The sequence below is a fragment of the Orycteropus afer genome, unplaced genomic scaffold (assembly GCF_000298275.1).
Source record: "Orycteropus afer afer isolate SDZICR_OR568_19922 unplaced genomic scaffold, OryAfe1.0 scaffold00455, whole genome shotgun sequence".
In the NCBI taxonomy this organism is placed as follows: domain Eukaryota; kingdom Metazoa; phylum Chordata; class Mammalia; order Tubulidentata; family Orycteropodidae; genus Orycteropus; species Orycteropus afer.
Window position 1 is genome coordinate 602,152 of NW_006922042.1, and position 16,815 is coordinate 618,966.

Consider the following 16,815-nt stretch of genomic DNA (forward strand, 5'->3'; position numbering starts at 1 on the left):
TCTGTATTTTTGTTGATGTTGAGTATTTTGAGTCATTCTGTATTTTTGTTGAGATTTTTTCTGGTTGTTCTGTCTCTCCTTGAAAGTGGTGTGTTAAAGTCTCCTACTACTATTGCAGAGTTGTCTATTTTTCCTTTCAATTCAGTTAATATTTGCTTTATGTATTTTGGAGCTCTTTCATTGGGTGCATAGGTATTTATTATGGTAATGTTCTTTTGGTCAATTGACCCTTTCAGCATCGTATAGTGTCCTTCTTGTCCCTTATGCTATTTTTCACCTTGAAGACCATTTTATCAGCAATGAATAATGCCACTCCTGCTCTTTTTTGGTTGCTATTAGCTTGGTATATATTTTTTCCACCCTCAATTTTTAATTCATTTTTATCTTTGTGTCTAAGGTAGGTCTCTTGTAGGCAGCATATTGATGGGTCTTCTTTTCTTATCCAATCTGCCACCCTTTTTCTCTTGACTGGTGTATTTAATCCATTCACATTTAGTGTAATTAGTGATATGTATGAACTTATTGCTGTCATTCATTGTGTTTTTTGTTGTGTTGGTGATTTCTTTGTTCCAAATATTTTTCTGTGCTGAGTTCATTTTGTTATGTGTTTTTTTTTTTTTTTCTCTTTTCTTCATTATTGCTGGTTTTGTGCTTACTAAGTCATTGTGATTTCCTTCTTTGTTTGGTTAGAAGGATTGTTAATTTTCTTTGTGGTTACCTTGAAGTACATTTTTATCTCCATAAGTTTAGAACAGTCTTTTCTATAAAGACATTGTCCTGTCTGCCTCTCCATTTGGAAGTTTTGTATTAAAAACTTTTATTCCCTTTATTGGCTTTGTTGCTGGTATGGTCTGCAGACTGACTTCCTTATTTCTCTATGTACATTTTTGATGGACTTATTTTGAGAATCTTTTTCTGGTTTAGTTTCTAGGTGGTGTCAAGTGTCTTGATATTAATTTGTTGTTCTCTGTTGTGGGTTCTCCATTGGAAAGACTCCCTTTAGCATTTCTTGTAGGGTTGGTCTGGTTTTCACAAATTCCTTAATTTTTGTTTGTCTGAGAATATTTTGATTTCACCCTCATATTTGAGGGACAGTTTTGTGTATATATAATTCTTGGTTGGCAATTCTTTTCCTTCAAGGTCTTATATATGCCACCCCATTGCCTTCTTGCCTGCATAGTTTCTGCTGAGAAATCAGAGCTTAGTCTTATTGGTTGTCTGTTGTAGGTGACATTTTGTTTTTCCTGAGCTGCTCCCAAGATTCTTTGGTTTTGGAAAGTTTGATTATGATATGTCTTGGTGACTTTCTCTTGGATCTATCTTGTATGAGGTTCACTGAGCTTCTTGGATGGGTATCTTTTCTTCCTTCATGATATGGGGGAAATTTTCTGTTAGCAAATCTTTGACAATTTTCTCAGCGTTTTTTGTTTGTTTGTTTGTTTCCTTTTGTTCTGGCATTCTAATGAGGTGTATGTTGTTTCTTTTCATGTCATCCCATATAACTCTTAGGTTCTCTTCACTTCTCTTAAATCTTTGCTCTGATTTTTCTTCATACAGGCTGGCATCAAGGGATTTTTCTTCTAGCTGGGCAATGCATTCTTCAACCAGTTCTAGTCTACGTTTTTATCCTTTCACTGTGTTATCTATCTGTAATTTTAGTGTTCATCTTTGAGATTCCTAATTGCTGTTTTTGTATGAGTTCCAATTGTGTATTTATCTTGTTATTTTGTTCTTGAATGATTTTCCTGAATTCTTCCAGGGTACTGTCTTCTCAATTGTTCCTGTTGATGGTTTCCTTGAGCTTTCAGAAGGTCCTATATTTATATACTTTCTGAATTCCTTCTCAGATAGTTCTATTGCTTGTTCCTCTTCCATGATACATAATTCTTTAACCTAGGCTTTTATTTCTATTATCTTGTCTTGCTGTTTTTGCTTGTTTGTTTTATTTGAGGTCATCTGTTGTTTCCTAGACATTTTGAAGTTGTCTTTGTTAGTTATGTATTGATTTGTTTCACTCTGGTTTTGTCTTACTATATCTGGACGTATGAAGCAGGTGTACTTCTTTGGTTATTTACTCATCTATATTGGATTGCTCTCCAGCTTTCTCTGTATTGGTGGAATCACTGGTGGGGATGTGGGTGCAGGTGTCTGTTTGTCGTGAAGAGGATTTGGAGTTGGCATGAGCAGGTATTGTCCACAGTCTGTCATTGATCCTGTAGCCCAGGAGCTATTAGTTTTACCTGTCTATTGGGTGAGATGTTCAATGTAGTAGCTCCAGTTGCCTAGTGGAGGTTTAATATCGTCCTCCTATTCAGTGAGGCAGGGGAGAAGAGGGAAAAAAGGGAAAAGAAAAAGCACCAGAAGGAAACCCTGGGATAGAAAGGCAGAAGGAGTTTTCTTTCTGCATTTGGGGTGAGATAATTCAGTCAGTGATGCAGGCATGGACAGGGCAGACTGGATCCTTCTGAGGCCATCTGATGCTGCTGTTGCCCTGCTGTCAATCAAAGTCCTGCAGTTAATAATAGTCACCCCAAAGGACAAAGGGCCACCCCTTTCTTAGAGTATTAACAAGCCATAAAATCCCAGTACACAGATCCACTCTGTGCCAAAGAGTGTCACCAAGAGTTGGACCTGAGCCCACTGCCATGCACCTGCTCTGGGGCTCCACCTACTCAGAGGGAGTTTCTCTCTCTCCCTTACTCCTTTCTGGACTCCACAGCAGCCCAAGCCAAGGGGGCTCTTGATCCTTTTCCCCATAAGAACTTTTCTCTCACTCAGAGCCCCAGCTCACCTTGAAAAACTCCTGGTGTGGTTATTCTGATCTCTAATGCCTGTGGGTTCAGTGAAGTTTTTTGTTTTTTTTTTTTTTTCCTTCCCTCCTTCTCAACCTCTTTTGTATTTCTAATGACTCTTCTCCATCTCTGTCTTTGTCAGCCTACCAGGTTTGTTTATTTTTCCTAGTCACTTAATCTGCTCCCTTTCTTCACCTTCACTAGATCTAATACTTTATATTTTGCTTAGTTGCTCACAACTCCAGTGTCATTATTTGTATCTGCTCTACCTAGTTACTCAGAATCTCAGTTGGAAGATGGACTGAACATGCAGACTATCTGTACAATGTCACCTTCCTCTTTCCAAAAATTTGTATTTGTATTATGTCTACCACAAGCAATATAATTTTCCTCATTAGTTCTTAATAAAGGAGCTCTGGTGGCACAGTATCTAAGGCATTTGACTGCTAACCTGAAGGTTAGTGGTTCAAACCCACCAGCCACTCCACAAAAGGAAGACTGGGCAATCTACTTCTAAAGATTTACCACCTTGGAAACCCAAAGGGGGTCACTGTGAGTCAGAATCAACTTGTCAGCAGTGAGTTTCATTTTTTTAGTTCTTAATAAGAAAGTTTTTGCAACAATTTTCTATTGTCTCTGTACTCTCACCTGAAAAGGATTTTACTTACCATAGCCTTATATGAAAACCTTTTTCATGAGAGTAGTATTACATAAGCAAAGGGATTTTTTTTTTCCTTCACTGTGATTACTTGCATCTAGAGTTATGTTATAAAATGATAAAGCATTTTAGACCTTTGATAATCTCTGTAATAGTAAATGAAGCTATTCAATATTTTATTATTGGAGTAGATTTTATCCTGGCACAATTTTCAAATCAGAAAATTATTTTGGTAGTGGTACAAGTAGTCATTTGAGCTAAAACAGACTGATGATTATATACACTGTAGAAGGTGTAGAAGGCCATTACAACTTGTGTTATGAATATTTTATCTTCATTTGAATTTTACTTAATCAGAAAACATTATGGTGTACTTTAATTGATACTAGTTGAGGACATCATACATCTCTTATATTTAGTTGTAGTATATGCTAGTTTATATCTGACTTTCCACCATTTTTATATTGAATAAGCAATTGCATATTGCAGAAAGAGCTTCAGAAGGACTGTTTGCCTTAAGGGATTGCTGTACTTAGAAGGCATAGTATCACTGAGCAAAGTCAGAGCTGATTTTTTATATAAGGTTTTGGACAGCCTGGTGTCCAGGGATTGGTGGATTTTTAGTTGCAGGTATATTTAGGGACTGAAGAAATTTCAACTGTGTTAATGTGGTCACTGGAATAAGGCAGTTATTGACTGGTAGACTTTTAGGAGAATAGTCATTAGAGTGAGGCAATTGCTGATTGACTGTTGTCTAGAAGCATGAAATTGCCACTGACTAGATGGCTTTCAAAAACCTGGGGCTGTCATTGACATTCTATCTTTCAGAAGCATGGCCACTAGAGTGAGACTATCACTGATTTTCAGGGCATGTGTACTGATTTGAAGCTACCTCTAATTAATGGTGATACTACTTTGAGGACTAAGGTGTAGCTAACTCAAACCACGGTATTTTCAATTGCCTCACATACATATGAAAGCTAGATGATGAATAAATAAGACTGAAACATTGATGCCTTTGAATCATGGTGTTGGTGAAGAATATTGAATATACCATGGACTTCTAGAACAAAAATCTGTCTTGGAAGAAGTACAGCTGGAATGTTCCTTAGAAGGAGGATGGCAAGTCTGCCTCAAGTACTTTGCTCATGTTATCAGAAGGAATCAGTCCCTGAAGAAAGACATCATGCTTCAAAGAGCATCATTGAAAAAGACGAGCCTCAGTGAGATTGATTTACACAGTGGCTGCAACAATAGGCTGAAACATAGCAATGATTGTGAGGATGGTGCAGGACTGGACAGTGTTTCATTCTGTTATACACAGGGTTACTATGCATCAGAACCAACTCAACAGAATCTAACAATTTACTCATGACTTGGGACTCTGGCCAAGTCTTTTAATATGGAAAATAAGTACTTTTAATTCTCAGTGCCCTATTTTGGTCTTCTCTCAGCCAAATCTATGGGAGTGACCTTAAGAGATTGTTGAGATCTTTATTTGTGAAATGCAATTTCCACTGATGATGCCATTTAAGTGATTTAAGTGCCAATTACTGAGATAAAAGGTCATAACTGCTGAACAGTTATTAAATACAGGCTATGTCCTGTATTAAATGTTGTTGTTGTTGTTGTTGTTGTTATGTGCCATGGAGTTGGACCCAACTCATAGCTACCCCTCCTTGGGCTTCTGAGGCAGTATCACTATGGAAGTAGATTGCCCAACCTTCCTTCCGAGGAGTGGCTGATGGGTTTGAACCACCAATCTTCTGGTTAGCAGTCAAGTGCCTTAGGCACCATGCTACCAGAGCTCCTCCTGTATTCAATAGCTAATACATTTGGCAATCCTATCTGGGAGTCAACTTAGCATGCTTCTCACTTACCATACTCACCTACTAACCTATGAAAAACATGTCTTATTTATCCTAATGTATCTGTCTCCTGTTCATCTTTACTGTCCTTGTTTGAATTCAGACCCTCATGAATCTATCACTTGGATACTGAGGCTTCAGTCTGTTCAACTGTGTTCAACTTCCTAAATTTATTCTCTACATTGTGTTGCAATTTCCCTTGCTTAAAATCATTAATGTTGTTGCTTGGTGCCAACTCAGTTCCAATTCACAGTGACCCCATGTACAACAGAACACACAACCTGGTCCTGTGTCATTCGCACAATCTTTGCTATGTTTGTGCCTATTGTTGCAGCCACTGTGCCAATCCATCTCATTAAGAATCTTCCTCTTTTTCACTGAACCTCTACTTTACCAAGTATGATGTCCCCCAGGGACTGGTCCTTCTTGATAACATGTCCAAAGTAATCTCAGGAAAAAATTCCAAATTCCTTAGCATGTCCTTTTATTATTCGGCCTCTGCCCTTTACATAAGCTTCAACATCTGCCACTCTACTGCTCAATACTTCTATACTTAAGTTTCCACAAACATACCATACTATTACCTACCTGTACCTTTCCATATGCAGTTCCCTATTTGGAATGCTCATCTATCCACTGGAGAATGAATGTTATTCATACACTTGGCTAAGTCATTCTTGGAAAGCATTCTCAGCTCTCTCCAGGATACCTTGGTTAGATTACATTCCCTTTTATCATCCTGTGAAAATCTTTACAACACTCATGTATTGCAATATAATATTGTCATAACTTATCTAATTGCCTGCAATCACATTTTCACGTGCCATATTTTTACCAATTTGCTTCTCTCTTCAACTCCATCTCCTTCTCCACAATTTGTGACTTCTTGAAGAGAAGGCCTGTGACTCTTTTCAATACTAGTGTGCAGTATACTACTTGCCCCCACAGCTGGGATTTAAAAAAAGTTACTGAGATTTTTGTTTAGATTTACTTTCCATTATTTGTTCCCCAATGAAGTATGAAAGTGTTTGACACTAGAGAACACCAATTGAGGAAACTATTTATTTTACACCATAAATTGAAGCACCTTTAAAGATTTTGCTACAGGAGTTATATTAGTTAAACTTCTCATATATCTTTTTGTTGCCAATTAAAACAAAAACAATCATTTAATAGCTTCAACTTTGAAACATTTTTCCCACTTAATATACCTAAGATGACAGCTCGTAGTATGTGGCAGATAGAATTTCATAATCAATGATCGCAGAGTAGTTTAAAAAAATTCTAAGAACAGAATTACAAATTGGGTAGAAAAGCCCCTATTCATAGGAATTACAAGAACAAAGGAGGAAGAGAACAAACTTTTATTATTTTTTTCTTAATGAAATCCATGCACAAAGTTTGACATCATGTCAGGAAAAGGACAAACATCAGAGATTGAGAGGTAGTTTACAGTTTATCTTTTATTTGGTCCTTTTTCTCTAAAAATGTATAAATTCTTTAATCAGTTATTTCATGTTATTAAAATGTTATAAAAATATATTACTAGCTTATACAGTTTGGTATTCTTCTAGGGAGAAATACAGCATACATACCTACCCCAAGATGTTTATGATGATCATTCATAGCATCTAGTGTATACTGACACTGCTACAGGAGGAAAAAAAAAACCCTCTTATTTTACAAATGTATCCTGTTGTGGAATTCTTCATCTCAGGTTATGATTATTATTATTTTTTTTTAAAGTGAATGGATGCTTTCCTGATACTTATTACATAGTTTAGGCTTATCCTTAGAATTTAATATATGACAGGAACTAAATTATTATTATAATATTTTCATATCCATTTATTATTATCACTCAAGCATGTATTCTTTGATGAGCTTTGGTTTAAGGGTGTCACACTTGCGAATATATTTTCTAGGGGTTCTCCTCAATATGAATCTTATAATGATTAGTTAGTGATGACCTGTGATTGAAAAGTTTCCCACATGTGTTACATTCATATGGTTTCTCTCCAGTATGAATCCTCTGATGTGCAATACGTGATGAGCTTTGTCTAAAAGTTTTCCCACATGTGTTACATTCAAAGGGTTTCTCTCCTGTATGAATTCTCCGATGTTGAATAAGAGCTGAACTTTGGCCAAAAGATATTCCACATTCCTCACATCGGTAGGGTTTCTCTCCAGTGTGAATCCTCTGATGATTACTAAGTGATGAATTACACCTGAACGTTTTTCCACACTCATTACATTTATAGGGTCTTTCTCCAGTATGCATTCTCTGATGTTGAATGAGAGCTGAACTTTGTCTGAAAGCTTTTCCACATACTTTACATTTACATGGTTTCTCTCCAGTATGAATTCTCTCATGAATAATAAGTGTTGAGTGGGAACTTAATGCTTTACCACATTCATTACAATTATAAAACTTCTCACCAGTATGAATTATTCTATGTCTATTAAGTCGTGAAATAGAAGTGAAGCCTTTTCCACATTCATTACATCTGTAAGGTTTTTCTCCAGTGTGAATTCTCTCATGTTGGATAAGAGATGCACTCTGACTGAAGGCTCTCCCACATTCACTACATTTAAAAGGTTTCTCTCCAGTGTGAATTCTCTGGTGATATCGAAGAGATGAGCTAGACTTAAAGGTGTTGCCACATTCATTACATAAATAAGATTTCTTCCTGGGATGAATTCTCTGACATCCGGTAAGGGATGACTTCCTACCTGGATTATATTTACAGGGATTTTCTTGAGCATGGATTTTTTGATGTATAAAAAGGCCAGACCTTCGGCTGAAGGATTTACCACATTCTTTACATCTATAGCATTTCTCCACAGTATGGGTTCTCAGGTGTTTATAAAGGGATGTACTAAGAGTGAAGGCTTTCCCACATTCTTTACATACATAAGGTTTCTCTCCAGTATGAGTTATTTGATGCTGAATAAGAGCTGAACTTTGGCTGAAGGCTTTCAAACATTCTTTACATTTAAATAATTTTTCTCCAGTATGGTTTTTCAAATGTTTACGAAGGGAAGAATTGTTAGTGAAGGTTTTCTCACATATATTACATTTATAGCGTTTCTCTGTGTTGTTGATTTTTGGCTGGTTAAGCAAATCTGAGTTCTGTTTGAAGGCATTTGCTTGTGTTTCACATTTTGAGGGTGATTTTTCTCTAGTTACCATCTGTTGCCTAACAAGGCCTGACTTCAGGTTGAAGTTTTGGCCAAATTCAGTATTTTTATGGATTTTTTCTATAGTAAGGATTTTTTTGTGGGGGACTGAAATGATCTGAAATCCTTCCTTTTTATCATGCTGTTTCTTTAATCTGTCTTCATATATACAAGGTTTTTCTGATTTGAAGTCTCTTGGTCCACCCTTTTTGGATCTTTTTATTATCAGTCCCTGAAATGATGAATCTTGTGTTTGAGTTGATTTTGTGTTTTTTTGACTGTTCTCCCATCCTGGAAAAAAAGGAAACGAAGATGTTTCATGTGTAATCACAGTGTCTGGCTACTGAGACTAAATGTACAGAATCAATAAATATTGACATTTAAATAAGGTACGGCTATCTGGCCAGAAAATAGTAAGAAGGAAAAAATAGAAACGTTATGTAATATAGAAAAATACCTGATGAGAACTGAAATACTAGGGTGATCAAAAGTATAAAGCAAGCCCACTTCAAGAGGGTGAGCATGTAACACTGACCTGGAGAGTTAGCCAATGAAGAACGGAAAAAAAAACAGATAAATAGTGGAGTTTACATTGGGAAAGACACCCTAGGATCAGAGTCCAAAGTATGACGGATGATTAAAGTATCTTCATGACAATTTGTTTCTTTGTGTAATCAAGAAAATCTCTCCTCTTTTCCTGTATGCCTAATTCTTTTATATCCTCCAGATTCAGTTCCAAAATTAATCCTTCCAGAGTCCTTTCTTTATTGATTCTGAGCTTCCATAATCCACTCCCCTTATTATAGCACTAACCACAAATGAATCTCCCTTTCCTATTGTACTATGTCTGTTTTTAAAAGCAGACTATCATGCCCTATTGACCTACAGACTGATCCTCTTCAAGGCACCCAATTATATGTGAAACTTGTTTGTTTTGTTAACCTTCCTTAACTACAATATCTTTCTTTGAATAATATGAATAATACCAAATATTCTTAATTGATTATATATTGGCTTCATACATACACATACATGCCTACACACAATTTTCATTATCCATGATAGTTATGCTCTATAAATTTACCATGAACACTGAATTAGTAAATATAGAAATATTGTACATAGGGGAAATACAGGGTTATGTTCTACTGAGCCTCTGGTCATAATATTTTCATCAGCCAATCAAGGTGGTGCAGTACATAAGGCATTTAACTGCTAACGAGAAAGTTGGCAGTTCAAGCCCACCAGCTGCTCTGTGGAAGGAAGATAGGGCAATCAACTTCCATAAAGATTCATTGCCTTGGAAACCCAATGGGGGTTGCTATGAGTCAGAATTGATTCTTTGGCAGTGGGTTTTTTTTTTTTTAATTTAATATATGTTGTTCATTTATTAATACTGAACTCACACCCAAAAACACTATAATTCATGCCCAAATGAAGTTTATCTAATACACATATATTCTCCATAAGGAAAATCACAGCCTTCTTATAATGAACACTTCACAAAATCACCAACAAAATGCACAAAAATTTGAAAAATGTGGCACCAAACAGACCATGTAAAGGCCACCTGTTTACAGTATGAGAGTTAAAACAAGAAGGCAGAGAACTGCCTTGTTTGAACTCAGATGGGAACATGGATACAGGATGAGTCAACTTTTTTGCTGGTCTGTGCAGGTCTGCAAAAGTGTTACAAGTACTGCTTTGGGGTCACAAATAAATTTTATTGAGTTTTCAAACTCACAAATATAGTATCTGAAATGAACAAGAGGGAAAATGGTAAGAAGACTGCAGCAATGGCTTGAGAATAAACCACGTAAGACCTCCTAAGTCACGGTAAGGACTTCATTCTATGCATGATGGGAAGCCACAGGAGAATAATATGCTTACTCAAGTTGGCTACTGTATGGGGAAGAGATGCTGGCAGAGCACAAGTGAAAGCAAGGAGGAAAGACCACTTAGGAGGTTGGCTACTCCAACTAAAGAAGAAAGGTGGTGGTAACGCAGGTAAGTGCATCAGGACCTATCATGAAGGGAGAACTAACAAGTTTAGAGTTACTTATGGACCATATATGGTGCAGTGAGAGGAAAAATAAAAGTTAGGAATCACTGCATTCTTAGTCTGAAATGATGAATGCTGGTACAGGTCACTGAGAAGGGAGAAGACCTGGAAAAGCACAAATTTGAAAGGGTATTTCATTTCAGATTATGTTTGCTATGGCTGAGATATCTTAATAAATATTGAAGGCAGGTACTGAAATAATTGGTTGTATATTATTTTGGAGCTCAGGAAAGGTCAGAGCTACAGATAGGTATTTGGGAGTCATCACCATAAAGGTTTTATTTAAAGCCCAAGAACTGAAAGAAATCACTTGGGCACTACATTTAGAGGTCAAGGAAAGGAAGAAAATCAGGACAGTATGGTGTCCTAGAAACAATAGGAAGAAAACACCATGTTTTTACACAAATAATGCGTGTGTTATGTGTTTTTTTGCAAACCATGCAACCCTTATATGTTAATTCCCTGTGCATGCTATGTGTTTATATATGTGGACTTGATAGTTCTGTGGGCATGTTATTTGTGAAAATACAGTACTTCAGGAAGCAATGAGTGCCACAACTGTGGTGACTAAATTGAGGACTAACTTAAGCCTGATTGTAGCAAGATGAAGGTTGCTGGATTTGATAACAGTGCTTTCAGTGGAAGAGTAAGGAAGAAAGTCTACCTGCAGTGCCTGGAGGACAATGGGAGGAAAGATACTAGAAATATCAAGTATAGAAAGCCTTTTGAAAAGTGTTTTGAAAGGAATAAAGTAGTGGAACATGAGCAGTTTTTATTTTTAAATGGAAATAATTCCTGCTATAAGGGTCTATTATCAATTCTGGGTAACTCTTCCCAACTGTACTATAAACTAGTACCTGATTAGTGTTTCTCAAAGAAGTGGACATGACCAATATGCATTGCTGACCTCTTAACTGAACTGTTCCTTATGATCTATTTAAACTTGTGGCATAGTACCTAAGGCATTTGACTGCTAATCAGAAGGCTGGAGGTTCAAACCCACCAGCCACTCCTTGGAAGGAAGAGTGGGTAATCTAATTCTGTAGTGATACTGCCTCAGAAACCCAAGGAAGGATCACTGTGAGTCAGATCCAACTCAACCGCGGTGAGTTGTTTGGTTTTTTTTTTCTTCCTTTTTTTTTTTTGGTATAGGTCTACAAATTTGTACCTTGATGTGCAGATCAACCTTTGTTCCCTCCCAGAATTGATCCTGGACCTGAGCTACTTCATGAACAAGGTTAAGAGGTCCAAAGTTTAGAGATCAAAATGGTCTTACTAATGGCCAGATTCTCCTCCCCTGCTCTACAATACGCTGAGATTTTCTTCAATCTTCCTTTCTCCCTGGGTGATTTCATGCACACCCACACCTCCTACATAAATGACTATCCTGACTCTTCTCAAAATACTTTTCAGAGGTATTGCCAACTGCCTGCTAGAATTTCCATTTAAGTATCTCTCTTACACTTCAAGTTCAACCTGTCCATATCCGAACACAACACATTCCTTTTAAATTCTTTTTGGTTCTGGTAAGATGGTGGAATAGGCAGAAAGACTGCACAGACCCTCTTCAACAGAGAAAAGGGGACTCAATTAACATAGATAGAGAATATAATCTTGGAGCCCTGAGCTTTGAAGGGAAGGATATAGAAATGGACTAAACTCCAACTAGTAGAATTTGCATGAAAACACCAAAAAAGGAGACATACAGAGCTTCTGTCTATCAGCAATCCTGATGGCACAGACAGCTTGGATATTGCCAAGTGGTGTTAGGACCTAAGAATTAACACAAAAATCGGCCCTGCTAGCCAGGGACTGCATGGAGGACTGCACTGGTGGCTGGTGAATAAAAGGGGAAGCAGCGAAGACAAAGGCAGGCTGAACTGTGGACTTTGCCTGATCAGAGGGCGCAGCCATTTTGAATGCTTACAAACGGTTTGACCATTTTGGATATTTAAAGGGACAGCATTCTCCCAGATTCCAGGGACTTAAGAATAGGCTCCACTTGCCAGGAACTGCAAGGATGTGTCTGACTCCAATGACTGGAAAGGTGCAATATTCACCTTGTTACTCTTATAGCCCACACCTTCTTGGTGAATGGAGGAGTGGCCATCCTTCACTCCCACCTACCTGGGCTGGCACTAATTCCTTCCCAGTGTGTGTGCTCAGATGGAGCCTGGGTGCCCTGCCCTGCGCATATTTTTTTTTTTTTTCAGTTTGTTTTTGTCTGTTTTAAAATTATTATTTTCATTGTCCTTTTTATTATTATTCTTTATTCTTTCCTTCCCAGGTTCTAGTTTTCAGCTTTTTCTCTTTTCCCTTTTCCTGGTTCCCATTTTTCTCTTTCTTGTGGTTAACCCTGCTCCTTGTTTTTCTTTTTGCATTTTTTCCCATTTTTTTCTTCAGTATTCTCTTACACTACACCTTTTTTCTCTTATTGCCCTCTCCCCAGATATTACAGTTTTGTTTTTTTTTTTTCCCTCTTTCCTTTTCTTTTTCCCTTTTTGGTGATTGTTCCTGTGTGTTTATGTGGTGTGTTTTTTGTCCACTTGCTTTTACTTTTTTGATGGTTTTTCAATTGTTGTTTTTGTCTAACTGAGTGGGAAAGAGCAACCATGCCTATACAATGCAACCTCACCTGCACCTCCTGTAGCTCCACTTACTGAGAGCCACCACTTCCTTCTCCACCAACTAGCCAATGATAAATGACTACCAAGAAGAGCCTGACTCTCCCTTACTGCTCTTCATGAACATTTAACAGAGATCTAAATACAACAATGTCACAATGTCTCGGAGACAACAGACCACACAGTCCACACAAAGAAGCAATATAAAGTGGTAGAAACAAGGGAGCAGGAAAGAGACCCAGAACACATCCCTGAGGAAGAAGCAGCATTGGAACTCCCTGATAAGGAATTCAAAAGCATTATACGCAGGTATCTTCAAAGGACTGAGAGACAGATCAAGGCAAACACTGACAAAATTAAGGAAAACACAGACAAAACCCTAGAACAATTTCAGAAGAAAACACAAGAACAAAATGACAAAATAAATGAAAAATTAGAAATGATACAAAATTTACAGATAGAAATCCAGAAGATTAATACTAAATTATCAGAAATAGATAACACATTGAAAGGGCAAAAGAGCAGAACTGAATCCATGGAAGACAGAATTAATGAGATTGAAGACAAATACCTGAATACTTCTTTAGAAAGGGATCAATCAAAAAAAGATTAAAAAAAAAAAGAAATGAAGAAAGCCTTAAGTTCATGTAGTGTGATGGTTATGTTTGTATGTCAACTTGGCTAGGCCTGGTTGAGTAGTTGGGCAGCTGGATGTAGTATTCCTCATGATGAGACTGGTAATTAACTCCACAGTGGAATCTACTGGGAGCAGCTGAGTAGCTGCCTTTGGGTATGTGGTCTGCTTCCTGTATATAAGCAGAAGCTTTGAGAATGGTCTCTAGCCTATGGCACACTTGGACCCTGTATGTAGCCATGTCATTGTTCAGCAGCCTGCTATGCTCTGCCAACCTTGGAACTTACAGTGGACTTAATTAAATTAATGGCCTGCCGTGTGGATTGGTAACATCGGGACTGTACCTTTTTACTTTTCAGCCTTGGGGCTTCTCAGCCTCAGCAGCCAACAGCTGTCTGAGTGAAGAAATGCCTCTAGCTCCAGTAGGCCATGAGCAGAAGGCAGAGCTGGGCCCCAAGGTTAAGGAGCTTTCACCCAGCCCCTAGAGCCTGGCACTTTGAACTTGGACTTAAAACCTCCAAAATTATAAGAATAAACTCCTGTTTGTTAAGGCCATCCCATTTGGGTATATTCCTGTCAGAGTGGCACTAGGTAACCAGAACATGTAGGATACCATCAAAAGGAATAACCTACATGTCATTGGAATTCCAGAACAGGAAGAGAAAAATAAAACAACCGAGAAAACTGTCCTAGATTTATTGGAAGAGAACTTCCCTGATATGATGGAAGATGAGAATATATTCATTCAGGAAGTCCAATGAATCCCAAAAAGGACAGACCCCGAAAGAAAATCACTAAGCATATCATCATCAAACTCATCAAAACCAAAGACAAAGAAAGAATCCTGAAAGCAGTATGAGAAAAACGAAAAGTTACTTACAAAGGACAGCCAGTAATAATAAGTTCTGATTTATCAGCAGAAACCATGCAAGTGAGAAGGTGATGGGGTGGTATATATAAGACCCTGAAAGAGAAAAATTTTCAGCCAAGAATTATATACCTGGCAAAATTGTCTGTCAAATATGGTGGTGAAATTAGGAGATTTCCAGATAAGCAGAAACTAAGGGAATTTGTTAAAACCAGACCAACCTTACAAGAGATACTAAAGGCAGTCCTTTGAACAGAGAACCAAAAACAGCAAACAACAACCAACCATTAATACACAAGATGACATAACCCAGAAATCAATGCAGCTATGGACGTATCCAAAATAAAACAAGCTTACAAGATTGTAAACAGGGAACCAGAGACATCAATTGGCAACTGAGGACAACTACAAACCAAAAAGAGGGGGAAAACAGTGTAGTTACAGATCTTCTAAATGGTTAGGAAGTCAAGAGAGTTGCAAGATAGAATGGATTGTTCTAAACTCAGGGAGAAAATCATAAATCACAGGGTAACCTCAAAGAAAAATGATAAACTTTCACATCACAATAAAAAAGAGGACAAGTGCAAATATTTAGCAAATACTAAAACAATAGCAACAAAGGAAATGATAACACGATTCATAAAATCTTTTCTCTAAGTTTTCCAGTTTATCAGAATATTACAACCTTTTCTTTTACTATGCCATAAATTCCTTGTTTCATATCAGAATCTTCTCTCCTAGATTACATGTCTAATGAGTCACAAAATTCTCTTAAATCTCATCAGTAAAATGTCTCTAAATCCCATCACTAATATGACTACTGCTACTGACCCCTAATTTTTTCATATGACCCCAGTGTCCTACCTTTCCACTATTATTTTCTTATGGATTAGCTCCATCAATACATAGGACTCCTTTTGTTACTTCAAAAAGTGTTGATTTCCCCTTATTTTATTAATCCAAGCATTTACTATGTGCCAAAGCTCTATGCTAGGCACTGATGATCCACCAAACACTATCTACGAATTCAGCGATGAAAAAGTTCATTTGCTCAATGAGCTTACAGTTAGGTATTAGAGACAAAGAAGTCAACAGTCAATCACAATACAATGTGGTTAACTACAACAACAAAGTAATTGTAGACATGAATGCAAATGGAAGCTTAGAACAGCATCCAAACTATACTTAGGTAGTGGAGGGTGTGGGCAAGAGAGGAGTGCAGTTGGTGGTCAGAAAATCTTTTGGAGTAATTGACATCTACAATGGGATTTTAAGGGATTATCAGTAGGCTAGATGGAGTGATAGGGCAAAGGCTGAAGGTAGAATAAAAGTCTTGAACTTAGAACACTTTTTCAGACTTACTTTCTAAAGTATCCCATCTTATCCTATAGTCTGTCAGATTCATAGTTATTCCTATAAAAATTTCATTTGCATTTGCAGTCTCACAGGGTTTTCTAGAGTCATATAAAGAACAGGGGGAGTTATGATGGTGAGCAGGAAGGTACTGAATAACACCATGATGAGGAGTGGTATTCAACATTTGTAAAACATTCTCCATAATGTTTATCTTGGTGGAAAAGAAAAGTGCTGTTCTAGAAATTTTGTTGTTGATAACTCTAATTTTCAAGCCTTTTCATTATGTGAAATTTTCAACATGTACAAAAGTAGAATGAGTTGTACAATCAACTCCCAAGTCAGCTCCAGTAATCACCAACACTGTTTTATCTATAACCTCTACTTCTATGCTAAAGCAAATCCCAGACAGCATATCATTTCATCCATAAATATTTAAGAATACATTTCCTACAAATAAAAACTTTTGGTAAACATAACCACAATACTTTTATTGCACCCAGAAAAACTGACACTATTTTTTACTTTCTTTTTATGCTCTTGGGATATAAAACATTAAGCACGTTCAGTCAAATTGCTATGTTTTAAAGCTTAAAATAAATTTTTCTCTATGTGGCTAAACCACCACATTGAACCACTTCTTGGTTCATTTTTTCCATTTTGCTTTCAACATTTGGGAAACTGGTAGCATAGTGGCTAAGACACTTGCCTGCTAACCAGAAGGCTGGCGGTTCAAACCCACCAGCCACTCCTCGGAAGGAAGGTTGGGCAATCCT

At 37.2% G+C, this 16,815-nt stretch overlaps 1 protein-coding gene across 1 annotated transcript in view; it reads right to left on the reverse strand.

Moving 5' to 3' along the window:
- Positions 1-7,239: 7,239 nt before the first annotated feature.
- The window catches only part of LOC103208551 (zinc finger protein 354A), a 25,085-nt gene continuing 15,509 nt past the window's right edge, over positions 7,240-16,815 (reverse strand). The window contains exon 4 of the mRNA XM_007954254.1: positions 7,240-8,789. Within this exon, the coding sequence (XP_007952445.1) occupies positions 7,240-8,789 (1,550 nt within the window). The remainder of the gene's footprint in view (positions 8,790-16,815) is intronic.